This window comes from Fusarium venenatum (genome assembly GCF_020744135.1).
Source record: "Fusarium venenatum strain MPI-CAGE-CH-0201 chromosome Unknown EDB82scaffold_1, whole genome shotgun sequence".
In the NCBI taxonomy this organism is placed as follows: domain Eukaryota; kingdom Fungi; phylum Ascomycota; class Sordariomycetes; order Hypocreales; family Nectriaceae; genus Fusarium; species Fusarium venenatum.
In genome coordinates, this window is record NW_027072129.1 from 10,592,041 (window position 1) to 10,613,562 (window position 21,522).

The 21,522-nt window shown below is 47.8% G+C and overlaps 8 protein-coding genes across 8 annotated transcripts; 2 read left to right on the top strand and 6 right to left on the bottom strand.

Moving 5' to 3' along the window:
• The first annotated feature begins 9 nt into the window (after positions 1–9).
• EDB82DRAFT_493064 (DNA repair metallo-beta-lactamase-domain-containing protein) lies at positions 10–2,796 on the top strand. The gene has a single exon (XM_025733543.2). It carries the CDS (start codon positions 199–201, stop codon positions 2,731–2,733), a length of 2,535 nt encoding a protein of 844 aa, XP_025587723.1. The 5' UTR covers positions 10–198; the 3' UTR covers positions 2,734–2,796.
• On the bottom strand, positions 2,797–3,689 carry EDB82DRAFT_493067 (uncharacterized protein). The gene is made up of 4 exons (XM_025733532.2): positions 3,526–3,689; positions 3,314–3,461; positions 3,139–3,241; positions 2,797–3,062 (listed from the first exon to the last, which is right to left on the bottom strand). The coding sequence occupies exons 1-4, from the start codon at positions 3,537–3,539 to the stop codon at positions 3,031–3,033; spliced, it is 297 nt and encodes a 98-aa protein (XP_025587722.1). The 5' UTR covers positions 3,540–3,689; the 3' UTR covers positions 2,797–3,030.
• A 365-nt stretch (positions 3,690–4,054) lies between these two features.
• On the bottom strand, positions 4,055–7,438 carry EDB82DRAFT_493069 (Cullin). The gene is made up of 4 exons (XM_025733521.2): positions 7,119–7,438; positions 6,925–7,056; positions 4,599–6,847; positions 4,055–4,543 (listed from the first exon to the last, which is right to left on the bottom strand). Exons 2-4 carry the CDS (start codon positions 6,988–6,990, stop codon positions 4,366–4,368), a joined length of 2,493 nt encoding a protein of 830 aa, XP_025587721.1. The 5' UTR covers positions 6,991–7,056; positions 7,119–7,438; the 3' UTR covers positions 4,055–4,365.
• A 502-nt stretch (positions 7,439–7,940) lies between these two features.
• On the top strand, positions 7,941–8,762 carry EDB82DRAFT_112202 (uncharacterized protein). Its single transcript, XM_065606975.1, has 2 exons — positions 7,941–8,243; positions 8,312–8,762. Exons 1-2 carry the CDS (start codon positions 8,201–8,203, stop codon positions 8,623–8,625), a joined length of 357 nt encoding a protein of 118 aa, XP_065465972.1. The 5' UTR covers positions 7,941–8,200; the 3' UTR covers positions 8,626–8,762.
• A 137-nt stretch (positions 8,763–8,899) lies between these two features.
• EDB82DRAFT_472921 (methyltransferase domain-containing protein) lies at positions 8,900–9,664 on the bottom strand (the record flags this gene model as incomplete). The annotated part of the gene is made up of 1 exon (XM_025733499.1): positions 8,900–9,664. The coding sequence occupies one exon, from the start codon at positions 9,662–9,664 to the stop codon at positions 8,900–8,902; it is 765 nt and encodes a 254-aa protein (XP_025587719.1).
• Positions 9,665–9,861: 197 nt separating this feature from the next.
• Positions 9,862–10,429, bottom strand: EDB82DRAFT_112185 (uncharacterized protein). The gene has a single exon (XM_065606974.1). The coding sequence runs from the start codon at positions 10,303–10,305 to the stop codon at positions 10,009–10,011; it is 297 nt and encodes a 98-aa protein (XP_065465973.1). The 5' UTR covers positions 10,306–10,429; the 3' UTR covers positions 9,862–10,008.
• On the bottom strand, positions 10,430–13,116 carry EDB82DRAFT_112184 (uncharacterized protein). The gene is made up of 5 exons (XM_025733488.2): positions 12,708–13,116; positions 11,997–12,651; positions 11,626–11,943; positions 11,511–11,574; positions 10,430–11,457 (listed from the first exon to the last, which is right to left on the bottom strand). Exons 1-5 carry the CDS (start codon positions 13,006–13,008, stop codon positions 10,555–10,557), a joined length of 2,241 nt encoding a protein of 746 aa, XP_025587718.1. The 5' UTR covers positions 13,009–13,116; the 3' UTR covers positions 10,430–10,554.
• Positions 13,117–13,571: 455 nt separating this feature from the next.
• EDB82DRAFT_421801 (uncharacterized protein) lies at positions 13,572–18,290 on the bottom strand (the record flags this gene model as incomplete). The annotated part of the gene is made up of 9 exons (XM_025733465.2): positions 13,572–13,959; positions 14,022–14,638; positions 14,687–14,844; positions 15,655–15,662; positions 15,753–15,909; positions 15,959–17,552; positions 17,605–17,853; positions 17,902–18,035; positions 18,089–18,290. 9 exons carry the CDS (start codon positions 18,288–18,290, stop codon positions 13,572–13,574), a joined length of 3,507 nt encoding a protein of 1,168 aa, XP_025587716.2.
• Positions 18,291–21,522: the final 3,232 nt, after the last annotated feature.

Consider the following 21,522-nt stretch of genomic DNA (forward strand, 5'->3'; position numbering starts at 1 on the left):
ACTCCAGCTCATCCCACTTCGTTTAGACCCCTTACTACTTAATTTTCCAGGGATCTATGACACCATCACACGACCAAACCAGCTCTGTCTCTCCATTTGGCAAGAACCAGAGGCCAGCATTTGCTTGTGTATTTCTTGTGCCAATTTCAATTTTTAATTACCCGATACTGAATTCTGTACAATACCCTAACTTTCACTATGGTTGCACCAAAGAGACCCAATCGATCGCATACACCAAAAAAGGGTCCTTCGGCCTCACAATTGCCCAAGAAGCCTGTCAAAGCCAATCAAAGTATTCTCAGCTTCTTCAAAAAAGCAGAGAAACATGAAACCTCTCTTTTCCTGGGAGAAGCACCAGCTATTGCCGAAACCGAAGATCTTTACTCTGCCGATGACGCTGACAATTCGACCCAACACAATGAAGCCGATTCACCGAATAAGAGGCGCAAGCTGAGTCAAGAGCTCGAGCAAACAATCAAGACAGAAGTCTCTGTGAAAGTCGAAGAGGTGCTAGTAGCCAAAGACAGTCCATCACCCATTAAAAACGACCAAGAACCACAGCGGAAACCGACGAAACCCAAGATCAAGACTCCCTTTGTGGACTCTGACAGCGAAGACGAATCTGAGGATGAGGCCAAGGCCATAAGCAACAAGTCTGAAAAATCAGGCCAATGTACGGAACTTTCCCCGCATGAAGAAGTCCGGACGGACGGATTGACTAAGGACCATGAAAAGAAAGAGACAGATACTAGGACCCCAGTTTTGAAACAGGAAGACTCGACATACCAGCATTTTGACAATCTAGGAGACATACCAGACGAAGAATTTCCCGATTTGAACGACTCGGAAGGAGAAGAGATGCGAGTAATGCGTTTGATGAAAGAGCAGGCACGATTAGAGGCGGAAGAAGCAGGAATATCGAGCGAAGACTTGGCCGAAGACCCCCCTGACGATGATTCCATGGCGGAGAATTGCCCAATTTGCAATGGTAGTTTGGCAGGGGTCTCAGTAGATGAGGCAACACGACATGTCAATTCTTGCCTCGATGGACATCCAATTCCATTACCAAAGGAGAAAACAACACCAGAGAAGATATCACCCGTAAAGCCCAGCCCCATACACGAAGTCGAATCAACAGAACTCAGCACGAGATTTGCACGGGCTGCCGTTCCCAGACCTGGCCAAGCCAACCCCTTGGAGATAAAAGGTTCCGACTCTGCTCCAAAGACGGCATTTTCTAAGCTCATGTCCAACAATGCTGAAGATTCGGCATGGCAGGAGGCTGCTGCTGCCGAGCATGCTTCTCGGGGAAAGCAAGCTTACGAGAGGACATGCCCGTTCTACAAAATTATGCCTGGTTTCTCCATTTGCGTCGATGCGTTCCGCTACGGTGCCGTCCAAGGTTGTAAAGCATACTTCTTAAGCCATTTCCATAGTGATCACTATATCGGATTAACAGCAAGGTGGTGTCATGGGCCTATATATTGCAGCAAGGTCACTGGCAGTCTTGTCAGGAATCAACTTCGCACGGCAGCAAAGTGGGTTGTTGAGCTTGAGTTTGACAAGTCCTACGACATTCCAGGGACTGAGGGTGCAACTGTCACCATGATACCAGCCAACCACTGCCCGGGAAGCTCTCTCTTTCTCTTCGAGAAGACAACAAATCAGGGGGCCAATAGTCGTGTTCAGCGTATATTACATTGTGGAGATTTTCGAGCTTGTCCTGCGCATGTCAAAAATCCTCTTCTCAAACCAAACATCATCGACTCCATTTCTGGGAAGGTCAAACAACAAAAGATTGATATCTGCTATTTGGATACGACGTACCTCAATCCGAAGTACTCCTTTCCACCTCAGAACGATGTCATCAAAGCTTGTGCTGACCTTTGTGGATCAATGTCTCCTGATCCCAACTGTAAAGACGATATTTGGGAAAAGGCCAGTGGGCAGGGCACTCCAGCAGTTAGCAAGTTCTTCCCGAACGCAAAGTCTGATGAGAAAGACAAGGTCGACACCAAGAAAAAGCATCCTCAACGGTTACTTGTAATTTGCGGCACCTACTCAATTGGTAAAGAGCGCATTTGCATCTCCATCGCCAAAGCCCTCAAATCTAAAATCTTCGCAACACCTGGCAAGATCAAAATCTGCAAACAACTTGGCGACCCAGAACTTTCTGAGCTTTTGACATCCGACCCTCTCGAAGCGCAAGTGCACATGCAAATGTTGATGGAGATTCGTGCTGAAACGCTCCAAGAATATCTCAATAGCTACAAACCATATTTCAGTCGTATAGTCGGACTTCGTCCCAGCGGTTGGAACTTTAGGCCTACAGGCAAATCCTTTGGTGCCAACACTCCACCTGGAAGCATTCATACCCAACAAATCCTCCACGACAACAACTGGCGCACGAGATTTGGATACAAGGATTTTGTTCCACAGAGAGGCAGCACCAAGGAAGCCATGTGTTTCGGAGTTCCATACTCTGAACACAGCAGTTTTCGAGAGCTAGCCATGTTTCTCATGAGTTTACGGATTGAAAAGGTTATCCCGACCGTCAACGTAGGTAGTGAACAGTCAAGAAAGCGGATGAAGGGGTGGATAGATCGTTGGCTGGCAGAGAGGAGGCGAGCAGGGTTGGTGGTACCACTCATAGAAGGCGAAGAAAACGACCCAATGGCTGAGAAAGAACTATGGGATGGCAAACCTGGTATGGCAGGCGGGGCGTTTTGGTAACGACGATTCTGTTGAAATTATGAATAGCATGTTTTGTATTGTAGCGAGAATTTATATAACTTTTATGGTCTTGGACAAAGTCGAGATGGGTGCTCAACGTGGATCAGTTAGTCTCATTTGAGCATTAAAACCATTCACTTGAAAATAGGAAAAGAACAGCATTTCATTATCCATATCAGGAGCCAACGCCTCATGAGTCCTCCCCTTTTTTTTTGCCATCTCATTTCTGATGCAGTTGACCTCTAAAAGTCCATCCCACGTGGTTCGCTCTCCCTCTCATCCATTGGCTTGAACCGCTCATTTCGCCTTGGCCTGCTGAGCAGCAGCTTCTGTAAAACACGACATATCAGTTCACCAACCTTGTGTGGAATTCTTTGGATAGAAAAAAAGAAGGAAAAGACTTACCTCTTCGGGTGGCATCCTCGAGTAGCTGCGTGTCAACTGACGCACCAGGGAGGTGAACATATCTCACGACTGAGCCTCTAATAAAGACATTCTTGACGGAGCTCTGCAAAACAAGTCAGTTATTTCGCCCTCCAAATGACTGAGGGTTAATAAAAAAAAACAGGATTATACGCACGAGATGAGGGTACTTGAGCTCCTCCACAACCTGGATGTCATCAAGCTTGATGTTGAGGTACTGATCCACACTCTTGAGAATGCCCTTGAGCTGAATATCGTTCTTGAGCTCAACAGTGACCTCATGGTCAATAAGAGTCTTGAAAAAGCTATGCGACAAAGAGCGTCAGCTTTGAGAACATGGGGGCGAGTGTGTTGGGTAAGTAGATATACCTGAAGAAGAGCATTGTGTCGGTGACTCTTTCACGATGGCAGCTCTTGTCCTAGAGAAAATAGATATAGTTTGAGGACTCTTTTAGAGAACTGAGAGTCAGAATATCAGAGTTTCTGATAATTAATGGGCGTAGTCGTCGAGAGAGGCTGTTTAGATGGGTGGTGGTGCAAGATCTCCATCATGATAGCGGCTACAGTTAAGGCGCCAGTTGAGTATGGTCACGTGATCCATCATGGCTTGACCTTGTCCAACCTACAACACTTGTTGACTTATTGATGTCGTCTTTCTCTTTTGTGATGTAATTCTTCCTAATAAACATGAAAATTGTATCGATAAATACCTAGGTACTGGGGCAGGGAATCTGGCCTCCAAGTTTTAGGTAATAAAAATAATCAACATGTCTGTTCTAAGCAGTATAAACCGACCGACCTACTAACTAAATTCCTCTGTGTTTACAGGTCAGTTCTACCAATACCTTGAGACATGATTCCTAGTTCGGTGAATATTGCTGATTCTCTCACTAAACTACGAGAAACGTCATGTCACAAGCAGCAGTAGAAACTAGGTAGGTACAGCAGCTATAAAGGTTCAGAATAGTCTTCAACGCTCGAATTCTTCTCCTGGCATAACACCAAATGCGGAGACTAGTAATAGCAAATATATAATTCTGCTCCCTTCCCTAAGTCCCTTTCCCGAGTACCTTTCCAACACTACTGCAGTGTCTCCATGTTTTGCAGATAAATGACAATGTTCTGCAATCTCAACGCCATGCAAGCCCGGGAAATGCCGATTCCTTTATTTCATGATTCATGCGATTACTTGATGATGATCTGTATGTTTTATGCAACATAACGGTACAAAGATGGTGCGCCGTCTTCATCAGGGCGCTCGAGGTATTCTCTTGCGATGAGATCTTCGATGCGCTTCTTGATGAGCGAGACTTCAGGCTTGAAGCGACCCGACAGCTGGGTGAGAACTTCGCTAATAAGCTGAGAATGTGAGAGCTCCTTTCGAGATCTAGGAATGTTAGTATCTAAACCTAAACTGCAGAGTCGGTATAGGAAATGCATACTTCATTATTCTCACAATTGCTGCGTCAACAATGTGAGCTCTCGTCTGGTTGTTCTTTTCCTCAGTAGTCTTTCGCTCTGACGTGTCTTCAACCTTTGACACCGCATTGATGATGGGCGCTTTGATGCGGATAGTCTTGCTCTGGAAGGATGCGTTAAAAGTAAATTTGTCGCCTGCTTTCACTGATTTGTTGGCTGGATCCTTGAGCAGGACACGAGACTTGGGTGCTACCGCAATGGCCGTTAACGTCCGCATGAGATCCTGGCTCGAAATGTTCGTCTTGGCCTGTATCTCCTCAAATGTCAAGGACTGATCATCTTCCAGGTCATTGAAGAGAAGCATGACAACCATAGCAAATGTCGGCACGTTGATCTCATATCTCCGCTCTCTTGATAGAGGGCCAGACTTCCCAGCGATGGCCGGGAAAGTACATTTGATATCAGAGCTGCCAGTCGTGCCAATCCAGGTAAGCTTGCGTCCATTACGATCATTCAGATAGAACTGCTCAAAGCTTGCCTGTAGTCGCTGCAAATCAGGTGGGTACGTGCAAGTAACACGAGAACCCTCGCCAATCTGTGCGGTACGCCCCATGACCTCAGGTGGCCAGTAGTTTGTGGTAAGAACGTTGATGTTGAGGTCGATAGTCTTACTACCGTCTCCAACATTGCGAATGTGGTCACGGTAGCCGGTGGTGAGCTCCGTAGACGTGACCAGATCTCTGAACATGCCTTCGAATTTGCTGGTGAACTGCTGTCCAAGCTCCTGCTTCATTCGAGAGATGATTTGCTTCTCAACGTCGTGACTTTCGGACTTGCCGTGAAGTAGCCGTCTAGCCAGATGTCTCTGGTAGTATGTCTGGAACAGATCTCTGTCTTGCAGGTACCGGATCAAGACAATGGCTTTTTCAAGAACAACATCTACCTCCGCTTCTGTCTTTCCCTTGATACCTCTTTTGAGGTTATCGTCAATAAACAGGGAGACGTATTCAGAGCTCCGATTGAACATGTTGATGAAGTCGGAAAAGCTCTTGGTCAGGGCGCTTTGGATGATGAGGTCGTCTGAGAAGCAACGGGTCCAAAGATTATCAAACTTGTCCTTCAAACGAAGAACATCGTCGACCCATTTGATTGCAGCAGCAGTCTGCTGTGCAGCTGGGTTCAAGGTCTTTCCCTTGCCGCCTTCACCTTCTTCTCCATCGGCTTGGCCAGTCGAGAAGTCTGTATTCTTCAGGACCTTTTCGATGTCCAAGCCAAGCTCAACCACACGGCGCTGCAGAATATCCCGCAAAGATGCCTTTGTGGAATCGACTCTGGAGATTAGCCTGTAGAGGATAGAAAGCTCCTCAACCTTGTCGTTGTCAATCATCCACTTCAATCCGCTCCCTTCGAGTGCCAGAAATTCACTCAGATGCTTAATGATCAGCTCTTGATCAATAGTTGATGTGACTTTTGGCAGTGTCTCCAGTTCGATTGTGGTTCCGCATCGGTCGATCTCCTCATTCAACCTCGTCTGGGTGTGTCGAAGCCAGGCCCCGGCGTCCGATTCGCGTAGTAGCTTCTCGCATTCGGTGGCATAGTAGGTTTTACTATTATCAAGAAAGCAGGGCTCAAAGACTGTGGTGTATAGCTTGTCGCTTTCCTTCTCGTCTTCGGTTTCGTAAAGACTGCTGAGCATTCGGGTGCAACTTCGAATAAGATTTCGATCTATGATATCTCCTTCGCGCTCCATGTTGATCTGATCGAGGACAACGGAAATTAGGATATCGATGACCTTGTGGTTGGTTTCTAGGGATGAACGAAGGATATTATCTCGGAAAAGCGCGATGGTGGTGGCGAAGATGGGGACTCGTTGCGCTTCGAGCTGGGTATAGCCACGGTCGAGGTACATGAGTATGTCCGCCGTCATGTTCATAGACATGTTGTGGTCTTCCCACTTGTCGCGCAGCCCTTTGAGGAATCTCTCTCCAGTCTGCCTCCTTTCGTGGACCGATGTGCCTCCGATATTGATCAGGCTCTTGCTGACCAGTGCTTTGATTTCAGGGATAACATTCTCGGAAAACCAATCTTGTTCAAAGGCTTTGACCTTTTCATAGAGGACTTCGCCTTTCTTCTTAAGGACGATTTTGTAGGCCGCCCGGTACAGTTCTTCGAAAGATAGCTTGCTGCAATTCTTCTTGTGTATGTCCGTAAGCGCTTCCCTGAGCATTGTCCAGCATACCTCAAAATCGGAACCTTCGCCAGCGTCGGTGGACTAGATGCACATTTATTAGTCTTGCGATCCTGGGTCTGCGGGAGCGGAAACTCTTGCTCGCTCTGAGGCATACTCACGCGCACAATGCGACGAGGGGGTCTGATCCGACCTCGAGCGCCGGCTCCTCCACGACCCGTAATCATGTTTGCTTGAGTACAACCTGATGATAGATGTCACCCCGGTGGACGATGATAGTGATGTTCTCCAGGCTTTAGAGAACAGAAACAAGTGAGCTCAGGGCAGTATAAATACCATAAACTGGCTTACTGACTGAGTTTCATATAACCTTAAGGTTACATAAAGCATACAAAAATGGAATCGTCGAAAAAGAAGGAAGAGGTCTGGTGAGCTTCTGATCGATCTAAAGGCGAGAGATGGTGGGGTAAAGCAGGTTGCGGCTTTCAAGGCGGGGTGCGCAGTGAATGACAAAAGGACAAATGAAAGCGAACGTTCACCAGAGAGAACTAAGGATTCCAACCCTGAGGTTCCGTTCAAGAACAAGGGGGTTGAAGGAATCCCCAGGCTGAAGGCAAGAGGCGAGCAATGAATGATGACATAGTCAAGTTGGCGAGGCTGCAATTTATGGTTGCTTGCTCCCCCTGGCATACTTTGGTGAATGAACCGCGGGTCTCGTTATCGATAAGTAATCTTTGCCGCAATGGGTCACGATCAAAACAAGTGTGGAGGCTCGACCCAGCCAACCTACAGTCGTAAGCACCCAAGGGTATCAGAAAAGTTGGCCGCTAGACAGCACGAGAGACGAAATTAGTAGGTTAGTTAATGCGTCTTTGACCAGACTTTTGGGTTATTCATTTTTGTACCCAAAGCTCTGAGACCAACTTTTTAATCACCTTCAAGAGCCAAAGATGTAGAACAGTTCAAGGAATGTCAGAGTAAAGAATAGCGACCTATCCAAACTTACTTCTTGGTATCTCCAACTCCAAGTTTAATTAAATTCCAACTAAGTTTGTTCTCATTATATTCAGCCTCGATATCTTGAGATCTATCTCTAAACTTTGGGTCGAGGTTGACATCCTGGCTAACTCGGAGATCACGTGCCGCTCCAGAAGCTCCGAACCTCGATTTTTCCGACCGACAGTTCAGGCGGTCGTGGTAGCCAGCCTCTCAGCCTCACGCCGAATCGATTTCACGACGACGCGCCCATTAAACTCCTACTTCACAACCACCACCAACTTCCACAAGTAATCTAAAGCGCATAGTTCCTCTTCAGTCGCCAAGATGAAGCTCGTCCGGTACGAACAATTCCCCACGCTTTGCGCTCCACCTCATTCGTGCTGAGCTTCTTTTTCCAATTTGGAGCTTTTGGACTAACTTGATTCTCCTAGATTCCTCATGAAATGCGCCAACGAGACGGTGACAATTGAGTTGAAAAATGGTACGGAAAGCTCATATCCTTTCCCCTTAAGCTTGGGAGAATGCAGCAGCACGCTAACTTGTTCTCAGGCACCATCATCCACGGCACAATCTCCTCCGTCTCTCCACAGATGAACACGGCTCTTCGCAACGTCAAGATGACCATCAAGGGTCAGGAGCCCATTTCCCTCGAGACCATGAACATCCGAGGTTCTACAATTCGATACTTCATCCTTCCCGATTCACTACCTCTCGACACACTACTCATCGACGACGCGCCCAAGCCCAAGAACAAGGCCCGCAAGGAGGCAGCGGACCGCGGTGCCCGAGGAGGTCGAGGCAGAGGCGGCCCCAGGGGACGTGGACGCGGCGGTGGTGGTCGTGGCCGCGGAGGACGACCTTAGATGGAACCATACGGAAAGAGATAGGAGGCCAGGGGAGAAGAAGGATGGAAGCGTAAAGGCGCATCATTCGTGGAGTGGCTATGATATCGCGATGATATCACATTTTAAATGGAACTTGGCGTTCGGGTTGTTTAGCCATAAAAACTGTATGAATCTGAATCCTCTTGGGGTGGGTATCGCCTTTTGGTAGGTATGGAAAGATATCTGAATACATGCATGCTCTTACAAGCCTCAAAGTCATGGCAGCATCCCTTTTTTTTTATACATCTTCTTTTTATTCCGCAACGCTCACATAGTCTCGCCATATCCGCACGATCTGCAACTTCTCCCATCCGGCCTGCTTGCCGCTTGTACCAACAGTTTGAGCCCGCCATTCAGGTCCGAATCCCTGGATCCGACTCTTGACTTGATCAGGCTTGTTCTGTGCGCAGAGAAGGAGATAAGCACAACCACGACGGGACAGAGTTCGTGGCAGTGCCTCGATCAGCCTGTCTGTTGTCTCCATGCCATCCACGCCGCCTGCATATGACAAAGCCAAGAGGTATGAGTCATCATCAAAAGAGGTCTTTGCGGTAACTGCCAAGTCGTCTGCAACAAATGCTTCTGGCCTGGCAGGCATCCCAGGTGTCGGCACATATGGAGGGTTGAAGATGAGGACATCAATTGTGCCCTCACGCCACGAGGTTGTGAGATCTCCCATACACGAGCCCAAGTACGAGGCATGAGAGTCGGGATTGTCAGACTCTGCCTTTGCTACGGTCCCGACAGTTGCGCGGCATGCAAACGCATTCATGTCGATACCGGCTGTGAGGACCTGGTGTGTACCAAAGAATTTCTGTGCATGCGCGTGCACAAAGGCGAGGACAACCCCTGAGCCTGTGCCGACCTCCACCACTAGAGGTGCAGCACCTGGGAAGGCATTTTGTAGATACTCGGTCTCAGAAGCGGATGAGAGTGTGTCTAAAAGGAGATACGAGTCTTCAGCTGGTTCGTAGACCCGCTCATATGGGACGTGAGAAGTATCCGGTGTGGGAAGCATGATGTGCGGCGTGCAATGGGTAAGGATGATGTGGTTGTGGTGAGACTTCATAGATTTATGGGTGGAAAACTTGTGATGGCTCTATGTGGACATGGCACGTGATATATTGAGTGAAGCATATGATGCTAAAGAATGGATGGCAACAGGACCCAAATATGAATCAATATTCAGGGCGTTTGAACTTGTAATGAATCAGTAGAGATAATGGGTGGTTGACATAGCATTCAATAGAGAGAGACCTGCTGTCCATAATCGATGTTGTTCTCGTATGTCGACCTTGAAGAAACCACTTAGCAACCACGTTGTCGATCCCATGACAAAAACCCATTCATTACCACAGTCCCTTATTGAATCACACACTTGATTTCGCAACCCCAATCATTTCTCCCTGGTCCGACTCCCCATTTGATTCCATATCCCATAGCTTCCACCATCCGAACCAAGTTGCGATCGTACACGCCGTGTAGTTGACATCGCGGACAAGGCTGACTCTTTGTGTTGTAAAATTTGGGCGGATCTTTGGCTGTACCGTCGCAAAAGGTCGGGCAGGTGTTGATGCCCATGTAAGGCATGCAGGGCTCTGTGAGGACGACCCAGGTGTGCTTGCATTTTTTATGCTTGAAGTATGTGACTGTGCACATATTGGGAGTCTAGGCTGGGGATGCGATATTGAGTATCAAGAGAGAAAAGCTTTGAGTATTCAAGTGCAGAAGAAAAACGCGAATACTTTTAGTATTTTCAGGAAGAGCTCGCTATTTGGTGGTGTGAAGGAAGTTTGCTTCTGGCAGTGCCACTGAATCAGTGTAGGAACAATACCAAGCAAATAAAATACAAAGGCTGCCTAGTCATCCAGTACTCATTACAAGCTCATCCTCAGCATGTAACCAGGCCTAACCTTGCATAATTCCCCATGCTGTTTGGTCTTCAGATCTTCTAAATGAGGACTCTGCCGTGTTCTCCCCTCTCAGTGTGCCGCTCTCCTCCAGCTCCGAGTCACTGATGGCATCTTCGTCAGATGGTACCAGGCGCGACAGCATAGCCTCCATGCGTCTTATCGACTTCTCCATTTTCGCCAATCTATCTGATGACCCCTCGAACATATCGTTTTCGGAGAAAGATCCACGCAGCTTCTGTGCCGGAATACCTGGAAACATAGAGTCTCGTCTAGATGGTCGTCGGCCTCCAGGATCAGGACGGGCATGAGGCTCCGAGTTTCGCGGCTCTAATTCATTTGTGGCTCCGCGTGTAAACTGGCGACGGATGAGATGGTGAGTAAGGTCATCGTCGACAGCAATATCGTCGTGTACTGCGTCAGGTGGTGGGACTTGAAACACAGCACGTAGATCTCGATGGACCGTCAACCGCCACATCTTCCAGAACTGGCTCTTGGTCGGCAGTGGAGCTTTGATCTCGCTAGGATCCTCAATTACTCGGGCAGGCCAGAGCAGTCGACGCTCAGCAACAGCGATGATAAGAAGTAGGGGCAGATTCAAGATCTTGACGGCCGCAACGTGAATCTTGTGGAACCAGCGCGGGCTTACAACAAATTTGAGAGGGATGAATAAGAAGACGGCAATGATGTTGAAGGGGGGCTGGTACGCAAAGACAGCGTCGGCTTTGACGCCTTCGAGAGTGAGCACAGCTCGTCGGAAGCTGATCTCTTGTATAGCGTTTGTCGAAATATTACTAAAGGTATTGGACAACATGGAGACCAGAATGGTAAGGAAGAGAGTGTTTCCTAGGAAAGCGAACGCGACCATAACACTAGGTCCGAGTAGCCAGTGGAACTCGGTCTAAGAGAGATCGGTTAGTTAGCAATACAGCGAAGGGAACAACGATTACTTACCGATCGTTGGATACCTGTGCCATCTAATCCAAACCAGATGTATATCATCCATTTCGATATCGTCCTAGTGCGCGTCAGTATCACGTTACACAATGAGCGATACAGTGAAACATACAGAAGAGGGTGTGCTCCCTCGCCAAGCCAGAGTAGAGAAAGCAAGAATCCCAAGAAGCACCAGGCGGAGAGGGCCGTCAGGAAGAAAAAGTCTGCCATCATTGACCTGAGAGACAAAAACACCAAATTGTCTCTTAGTAGATTAAAGGCCAGACGCGGGACTAATACGGGAGCTGCGAGCGCAAGCACATCGAATGCTTGCTCGTCCAAGTTGGTGTCGTCCAATTTCCAACCCAGGAACCGCAGGATCAGATATCCCCAGTAAATAAAGATAAAGGTTACATCGAGGAATGACCAGAGATTTTGGGTATACACATTCCTATTAATATGTGTCAGTGATGATGAAAGGTCAGAGACATAGTAGTGACATACCATCCGTGGGCCAAAATAGTAGCAAACTGATCTAATCCCCATCCAAAAGCAAAGATAGAAAACGCAGCTTCAGTTGGCCCATAGCGGTTCTTCCTTCTAAGAACCATAACCGCAACATAGAGGGCGAGCAGCGTAGCGAATTGGATGGACTCAAGAACGTTTCGGGTACGGGGGACGATCAGACGGTACTGGTTGAGGAGGGGTGAGTCGCGAGGGTCATAGATAGAGATGGGCTTCAGCTTGTAATGGTCAGGAATGATGTCCCAGAACGTCGAAGGAGTATAAACAATCCGTCCTTCGTAGATTGCGTTCACGACCTTTTCACAAGTTGCCGAGCTGAGGAAGTGCTTGCTCTCTGTGACGATGGCAATCTCTAGAGAAGGCAGTGTCTTATAATCGACCCAGGTAGTTGTCCTTTCTGCCTCGTCTCGAATCTCTTCAGGAGCATTCTGGAAGGGCTCAAAGCCTGCAACGAGGATATGGGCGAGTAAGAGGAGACCATCGTGACCATCATCGTGCACTTCACCAAAGCGTCGTAGAATGCGCGTAGCAATCAGCTCACATAAAGTGGCACGAGTGAAGTTAACATTGTTTCGATTGCTCAAGTGAGACTGCTCTTCCAGAAACTGTGCACGATTTACCAGCAAACAGTAGACTATGAGAAGTGGTCAGTAAAGGGTATTTACAATCCATCTTCACTGTTCTTCTTACTGATAGAAATGTCATTGAGGCCAAAGAACTTATCAACCAGCGGCCGCACGACTGTCACATTAATTCTCAGATCCTGCAGCTGGGCGAGGCTCAGGTAATCCTCAACGACGCTGATGATATCGCGACGGATACGGTGAATGTTGGTATACACGGGCAAATGGCTATGGGGGTCTGTCATGCAGCTATACAGTGCCTCGCGGTTCTCTGGGCCGCCGCCAGTACTGAGCCTACTCAGTAAAGGACGACGTTCATCCGCTGAGGGGTCCGGCAACGTGATGCGCCGGCGAGTATTGGCTGCCATGAATTGAAGAGTCCAGTGAGTCAGTAAGTCAATATAGTGTAATGTCTAGGTTAAAGGAGTAGTAAGTAAGTTGGGTAGATAGGACTAGGACCCTCAATTGTATTGATGGGATGTCGCGTTGTCGAGGGGGTTTTTAGTCAAGTTACAGTAAATCAAGTTTTGGCCCTTTTTGGCATTAGCGAGCGATAAGCTTGATTGATGTGCTGTAAAACGACCCTCAAAAGATTCGCGCTATGGGGCATGTATAAGGGTCTACTTGGCGGTGAAGACAAGATACAGTTTTAATTGACCAATCTGCAAAAAGTAACAAAGATTTTCCTGTCAAGGGAAAAAGATGTTATCGCAAAAGTCTAACGTCATAAGCTCTCAACTCCCGGCATGTTTCAGATTTGAATCTTGGGGTGTTGCACCTCAAAACACCAACCACCACTCCATATATATATATATAGCACCTACTGACGATCTTGCAACCTATATTTGCAGTGACACAATCTTTTACTCAAGAGAATCACACAGTGCATTGAAGAAAACACCATACATTACGCCATGACACAATAAATATCCTACAACTTTGTCACAGTCTCGTCGGCACCAGCTTCTTTAGCCAATGCCCAGGCAAACTCAGCCAAAGATCCCCTCGTCTCAGCATGCTGTCTCGCTTTTTCACTGCTCGCTTGTCTAAGCGCATAACGCGCTGCAATGCCCTGACACACACCCGCCAGCTTCCAGATGCTAAACGACATGCCCCACGGCACCTCCGGCCGAGCGTCGTAGCCACTTTCCTCTGCGTACCACTCCAGAATCTTCTCCGGCTGTGGAAGACCATCAGTTTTGCCGGGGAGGAATCCTGATGCATCGTATGGAGTTGCACCAGGGGATTTGGCCGAGTAGAAGTTGGTGAGGAAGTTGCAGATATCGGAAAGGGGATGGCCGATGGTAGACATTTCCCAACTGTAAGAATTGTTAATATCGCCAGTCTTACGGTAGGTGGAACAAAGGACGCCAAAACATACTCCAATATTCCAATCACTCTAGGCTCCGTCTTGTGAAACACCAGGTTATCAATCTTGTAATCACCGTGGACAAGCGTTGCCCGGTCCTTGGGCTGCAATCGCTCATTCTTAAAGAAACGGACAGTCTCTTCAAAATATGGCAATTTGCCCACTGATTCCTTGGTCTCGATATCGACAGCCTTTTCCTGGCTTCCGCAAATCGTCACCCAAGTATTGATCTGTCGATGATAGAAACCCGATGGTTTACCAAACTTTTCCAGCCCAACCTTTTTGTAATCAACTGCATGGAATCGAGCCAGGGTTAACACAGCATCGCGCCACATGGCCTCACGTTCGGCTGGCTCTACACCAGGCATCGTGAAGTCCTCAAAAATACGACCATCGAGAAACTCCATTATGTAAAACGGTGTTCCGATTACAGAGTCATCCTCGCATAAGCAGTACGTCTTGGGGACGGCAACATCAGTGTTTTCAAGAGCATGCATGATGCGGTACTCGCGCTCAACTTTGTGGGCTGTCTTGGAGAGGAGCTTTCCAGGTGGCTTCTTTCGCATCACGAAGCGCTGGCCATCGGAAGCGGTGATTTGATATGTTGGGTTGGACTGACCAAAGCCAAACTAGTCTGATGTCAGATGCAGTACAATACATAGTAATAAGCTACTCACTTGTTTGAGGTCAATTGGTGTTTTGATGTCAGGTACATTTTCAGAAATGAACTTCTGAAGCGCCGCCTCGTCGACGGGCTGTCGAATTCTACCAGCCATGGGAATAAAGTAAAGCGAGGTGAAAGCAGATAGTATGAAGGGATGATCGGATATCAATGCTCAACCACGCGTTTGCTTCAAATGAAGAAGAACGTGTCGTGTTAAATGACAACTTCTTTATATGATATCGCGAATGAAAGGGAGAGAGAAAGATGTAAATTACTACTCCGTAAGAAAGTCAACATCCAGTCCAAGGTTGTAATATGAGATGCCGAGGTTCATGTCTGGGGGATACGGTAACTAGCTCCTAGCCTCTGCAGCTCATGCGGCCCCTCTTCCCCAAGATGTCTCCACAATCCCCAGTTCCATCCCTCGGTTCATAAATTCCCTACTAACAGCATCGACATCTACCTCTCTCTAGGTACTAAATCTATGATAATTTTATTCTATCAACGCAAAATTAAATCATCACGCAATCGGTAGCCATATCATAATAACTTTCAACTTCATGCTATAAACATTGACATCCTTCGTTCATTATCAGGGTGCTCGAGGCCTCTTAAGCCCCAGTATGTCATCCCCCCAGTCATTCCCCATACCCCTACTGGGTTCAATCCGTCTCTTAAACAAACTATCGGCATGCACACATAATCGAGGCGCCATATACAAGCTCCCACCACGGACCAGCCGAAGCAGAATACCGCTATTCAAGAAACAAGCAAACGGTATATAAAAGAGTAATCCTCCCCTGTCCTGTCTTACACCCCCACCGACACAATACATATGGAGTAAACATTCATGCCCAACAAAAAAAAAAAAACTCTGACAAATGAAAGCAAACAAAGAAAACCATGGTGACAAGCCCTCCAAATAGCTATGTGGCCCAGGGTCAAGAGAGCAGAAAATTCCGTGGTATCAGTATCCATAACGCCAAGCCCTTCCGTCTGATGTGGTCGTAGTACATAGATCAATATATGTCGAGATGTTTTTGTGGTCGAGAGTCGTATTGTCGTTATAGATCATTTACCAGCCCTTCTTCCGAGCGAAGCGCTTATTCAACAATGCCAACACCTTTGGTACGTTGAACTGGACGTATTCGAGGTCAAGATCATCCTGGTTATCTTTTTGCATTTCAAGCAAATCATCAAGCTTGAGATCCAACTCAAGCAAGCCTCTATTGCGACCTGTCTCGGGTTAGTATTATCACACATGACTGAAATCTGTACAACTTACCCTTGTAGTGCAATGAGATAACAAAGGTTCCCGGCAATGGACTAGTAAAATTGAAGTAGATGTTGGCCCGTCTGTTGTCCGGAACGTTGCTCTTCTGGATGACACCCTCCTTCTCAAGTTGCTGATGAGTGAACTTGTATGGACCAAGAACTTGCTGCTTCTGCTGCTTTCTCTTAGTACCCTCGCTTTGCGATCGAACGTTGTGCAGGTAGCTCTTGTAAGTCTCAAGCTGTCCGTTGAGATACACGTTGTGGTCACGGATGGTCTTGTAAACCTCCTGCAACTTCGAAGTTTCCGTGATCACACCTTCCTTGAGGGAGCCAAGATGCTGAAGTTCTTGCTCAACTTCGTCGCGGAGGAGGCCGAATTGGTCGGTTTTGTCGATAACATGCATTTCCTGAAGCTGAGAAAGCAATTCCATGGCACGAATACCCTTTCGCACCATCACTGCATCACTGCGGTTCTTGGCTGCAGCATCAGCAATAAGGTCCAGTCGCAGCGGGCGCCTGGCTACGCCACTAGTTGATGGAATTGATCGCATGACTTGGACGAAAATCGACTTGGCTTCCATGAAATACACTTCCTCCTGAGTGATGTCCAAAGCTGCTGTGAGATCACCGATGGCTGATTCCCATCGGCTGAACAAGGGCAAGTTGATGACCCTGTTCTCTTTGCGTGGTAGCTGGGGAGGTGAGGATCCCAGTTCCGACATGATGATGGCAAGATGCGAATTGTCATCCTTCCACAGTTCATTGTGGTGCTTGTCAATCAGCGAGTGCATGGCGTAAACTTCGTTGAGAGTGATCTCAAGCTCGAGGTCTTTCTTTGAGAGAGCGACGTAGTTGTCCATTTCGAGACTCTCATAGAAGTCCTGAACTTCACAGAGGTCAATCATGAATTTGTTGATCCTGTCCTTGTTCTGGTGAATGAACGGCTGGAGCTTAGCCATGTATGGCTCCTTGGCGTATGATGGCTTGTTCGCAAGGTTCTGAAGCATCTTGGCGATATAGGTCAGAGTTCGTCGTGGTCGCTCGGCCGGGGTCCCGTCGATGAGCATGTACGATTTGGGAGTAACGATTGCAGGGTTGATAAAGCGCAGGAAGAAGAATCCGCCGATTAAAGTACAGATGACTTGGTCATTAGCGTCAGGATACTTACGTTTGGTCAAGCTCCTAATCTGCTTGCAAATCCAGCGGATACCGTAAGGCGCTTCCTCGAGTCCCTCGATAATGGTGGTCAAGAAGCCGTTAGCAATCTCGGTCAACATAGTCAAGCGGGGCTCGATAATGGCCTGAACCTGAGGGTTCTCGGCAGCCTGCTCGCCCGTAATTCCCTTGGGAAGATGAGGGGGCAGTTGGCCGGTATCCTCCTCAATCTGTTCGATCATTCGCTCATAAACTTTGAGCGGGTTGATTTCGAGATCGAGATCCTTCAATTCGATCAGGCCATTGATTCTATCAGCAAGTACCGACTTGAGGAAACTCTGACCAGGTCCTCTTCGAGTGTATGTTGTCATCATTCGGGAAACGGGTGTGTTGGCGCGAAGCAAGGACGAGTAGTCGGGAGTGTTGTCGAATTGATATGTCAAAACAGACTAAGTCTTGTAAGAATCCAACAGCTCAGTGCATGATGGTAAATGAACGTACCTGAAACATAGTGAGGAGAAGGTGTTCTTCACGACTCTCGTATTGGTTTCCGTAAATGGTGAACATGACTGTCTGGAGCAGGGAGTCAATTTCGGACATGGAAACCAATCTGCAAAGATGAGCAATGTGTCTAGGCTCAGACTGTAGAAGGAAGAGAAGGTTTCCGTATTTTTGCGTCTTATCGTCGTTTGGGAAACCACCCTGCTGCATTTCAAGAGCATCTTCAAGATGGCTGGCGACTTCATTTTGCTAGTGGCTTGTGAGAACTGGTTCATTTAATTGCCAAAGTAAGCATACCTCTTCCAAAGCCATGCGGTTCTGAATAAGCAATGCGATTCGGGAGTCCAGATATCGAACATCCTTCTCAAGGACGAAGTTCTTCTTAGACTGTGATGAAATTTTCGATTTGAGATCACGCAAGGCCTTTTGAGCTGTAAAGAGAGTCAATGGCTCAGCTTCTCACCATGAAATGACTGGCACCTACCTTTGGCAAGTTCATCTTCAATTTGGAGGTCTCCTTCGTTGGCGGAAATCGACATATACAATGCCGACATGGAATAGCGCTTCGACTGGCGCGCAGAGCGCGAACCGTCGTAGGAAGACATGGTATTCTGACGAGATATAGGCTGGAAGGAAGAGGAGGAGGCGGTTGAAGCTCGAGATGGTGTTTGTAACATGACTGACATAGTGTGTCTGCTACAACTCGGGAGGGCAAAGGTTTAGGCTCATATGCCTCTTGAAACCCAAATAGAGCTTCGTTATTACAGTCGCACTGAGCGGTGACTCAGCTGTCCCGGATAATCGAAGGCGTGCCAGTCTATCCTGATGACTATGAGTCGAGACAGATTCGTTGGTGGTTATGAAACAAGTCGTCGAGTGATGGCGGGTAGCCAGGCGTGTAGACAGCGATGCCTGTGTGTTGGTGGATTACAACAATACGATCAAAAGGACGAACAGAAATCGATCTTGCGACAAGTCGGTCGGGTTCGTCAGCGGTTATGAGATGCGAATGGCGGTTTGGGCGCGCAATTAGGGTACGGTCGATCGGAAGACGAAAGAGGAGTGGACACAAGCGACGATCGAAGATGGAAAGCAATGAGAGCAAATCGATGGGGGACGACAGTGTGTCGTGAAGCAAAGTTCTGGGGTAAAAACCTCGATCTCACGAGGAGCGCAGGATAATACGATCAAGCAAGAAAGAAGCGCAAAATGGAGGACAAAAAGACAACGAATTGATCGATGGTGATAACGAAAGTGGAGGTGGTAGCGGTGGTAGTGGTAGTGATAATGGTGGCAGACAGGCAGATGTTTGGAAGGGGAAGGGGGGCCGGTGATAGAATTGTACAGGTACAGGCGACACAACGAACAGACCAAGTACCTGAACTAAGGAGGTACTTGTCTCGGGGTGGTTCAGGTAGTGGACTGCAAGGTACCGGACAAGGGTGCAATCTGTATCGTCGGGCAGATTTATGCACGGCTGAGACGCGGACTCCAGGAGGGAGAGACGGCGCGTGGGACGGTCGGTGGATCGTTGGCGTTGAAAGCTGCAGGGACGGACGTGCGTTGTGGGTTTTAGGCTTGGGCTTCTTGGTGTGTCTAGTGCGTGTGTGTGGGGGGAGAGAAAAAAGATAGGAGGAGGAACAGAATAGTTGCAGACACGAAACAAGCGATGGTAGATGTAAGGATGGTTGCTGTATCCGAATCGTAAGGTGCTGTAGTGCGTAGATTGATTAATTGATTGATGAGCAGCGATCGCCGTTGAATAAAGCGTTAGAAGCGGAAGGAAAGAGGTTATCGAGAAATGTGACAAATAACGTGCCCAGTGGCTTTTCGCTGAGTGGAAGGAGGTACCCGCCTCCTACCTCGCGGGTATCAATTACAAAAAGGCAAGAATCAGGGGTCAAGTCTAATGTGAAAGGCAAGCACAGATAATGAAAACAAAATAAAGGTCAGGAAAGGGGAAGCTACAGAGGCAGTACTATCTTAGGAAGGTACAGCACAGGTTGGGACTGTCCCTTATTAGCTGAGGACAGCTGTGGTGGATGATACCCTGTAAACAGACATTTTTAAGTGATGGTGGGAGTTTGTTGTATGTTCCTCAGAATATCTACACTACCTACCTCGGCAACGTGGCTGGAGTTTAGTCTGAGTTTCTGACATGCTACAGTGTAGTGGATGCAGAAGCCTTGGAGCTAAGAAATCAGCCAAATGAATTGTTGTTGACAGTGAGTGAACCTAGATTGTCATTGGATACTTTGGAGATAGCTTCGGAGCCAAGGCGCGGTGGTGTTTAACAGCAATATAATATTCTCACAATCATCCGCAGCAGCCATCAACAAATATGTACCCTTGTTATTACAATTCTGGCTGTTTCCAGGCATGTCGTACAGAAAGGGAAGATAAGGGGACAGGCAGAGCAGAACCAAGCCCTGAAGGGTTCCATAGACGGGCTGGGGTCAGGGGGAGACACATAGAGACAGTGACAAAAATCAGAGTGGATGTGAAAACATAATCGTTTTTAGAGCGGGCTCTCGCATCGTAGCGGGAACCGACAGGGGCCCATGACGGATCAGCAACAACCTGCCATCGCCGTTGGTGATGATACGGAATATTGCAAGGTATGGAATACCTCAACGGCCGGTTAACGAGACCGTTGGAACGCTGCAGATGAGCAACAAAGAACTCTTTCGTTCAATTTACCTTGTCCCCGTTTTGGTGCCAGCTTTGACGGATATTACTTTGACTCTGCACGTGCCATAGGAGTCTAACAGAATTATGGCAAAGACCCGAGCAGGAAATCAGTCCAGTCGCCTCTTGAATCTGTGTGGAACGAAGGCGTCGCAAAGGCGGGCATTGGCGGGGTTTCTTTGACAGAAGGTAGCCCAGTTTGTGGTGGTACAAACTACTAACAAATCGTCTATCTCGTTTGACCTTGAACCCCAACCTCTCAAGCAGGTTCTGGGCTATGATTGGAATTGATCATCCTGTCGTCGCCAGACCGCCACAGTTATTAAACTTGTTATGGCTGATCAGTGGCGATGATCTATGTATCAACCAGTCCCGTATAGTTCTGATATGATGGTCCTTGACGAGTTTAGTCTTGTGTGTGTGCAATGCCAGTTAGGTCCCTGATCCATGTTAGGGATTTTCCTCAAGCATGACCAGCCAAAGAACAAAACTCTGGGTAAACTCCCGTTGTTTTGGAACTCGGTCAACTGAAGGGTCCGGCCTTCACAACAGCGCTGGATTAATTAACGGCACTTATCAAAAGAAAGCTGTGGCCTTGTTGGTATCCAAGCTGAGAGAGGTTGAAGCGTATAACAAGCACAGAGCTTTTATGTTCAAAACTAAACTGAGAGTAGACAAGGAGGGGGTTGGAGATCACCCCAGGTGCTCTCTGTTCACTGGACAGACAAGAGCCTAAAGACCAAATCAGTCCTCGTGCCTGGATAAGTTTTGTTGCAATACGTAGTATCAATTAGTTAGCGGTCGTCGAGGAAGAGCGAAGCGAGAAGAGAAGAGACAAGACAAGACGCCAGAGGGACCAGAGGGGCCAGAGGGAGGGGAGGGGGGCGTCAGTCATTCATCCTTGCGTGCCAAGCCAGGGGTAGATTAGACCTTGGCCCGTTTCGGGCTAGACATAAAGACAAGGCACAGGGCTCAGGCTCTACTAAAGTGCCTGCACCTGCTTATGCATCCACTGACGGGTCGTTGTGGATGCCCTCCAAGTCCATGATGGAGGGGGTCCTATGATGTTTGTTTCTTCTCTGTAATTATGCTCTGTGGCAGATATGCTCAGGTATGTTTGGGCTTGTTCTTGTAATATCAAGAGCGAATTATCTGTGAATGGCTTCATCAACCTTTCAAGTATCTGTCAAATCTTCCAGGTTTCTGGTACAGCTTCTAATAGAGCCCATA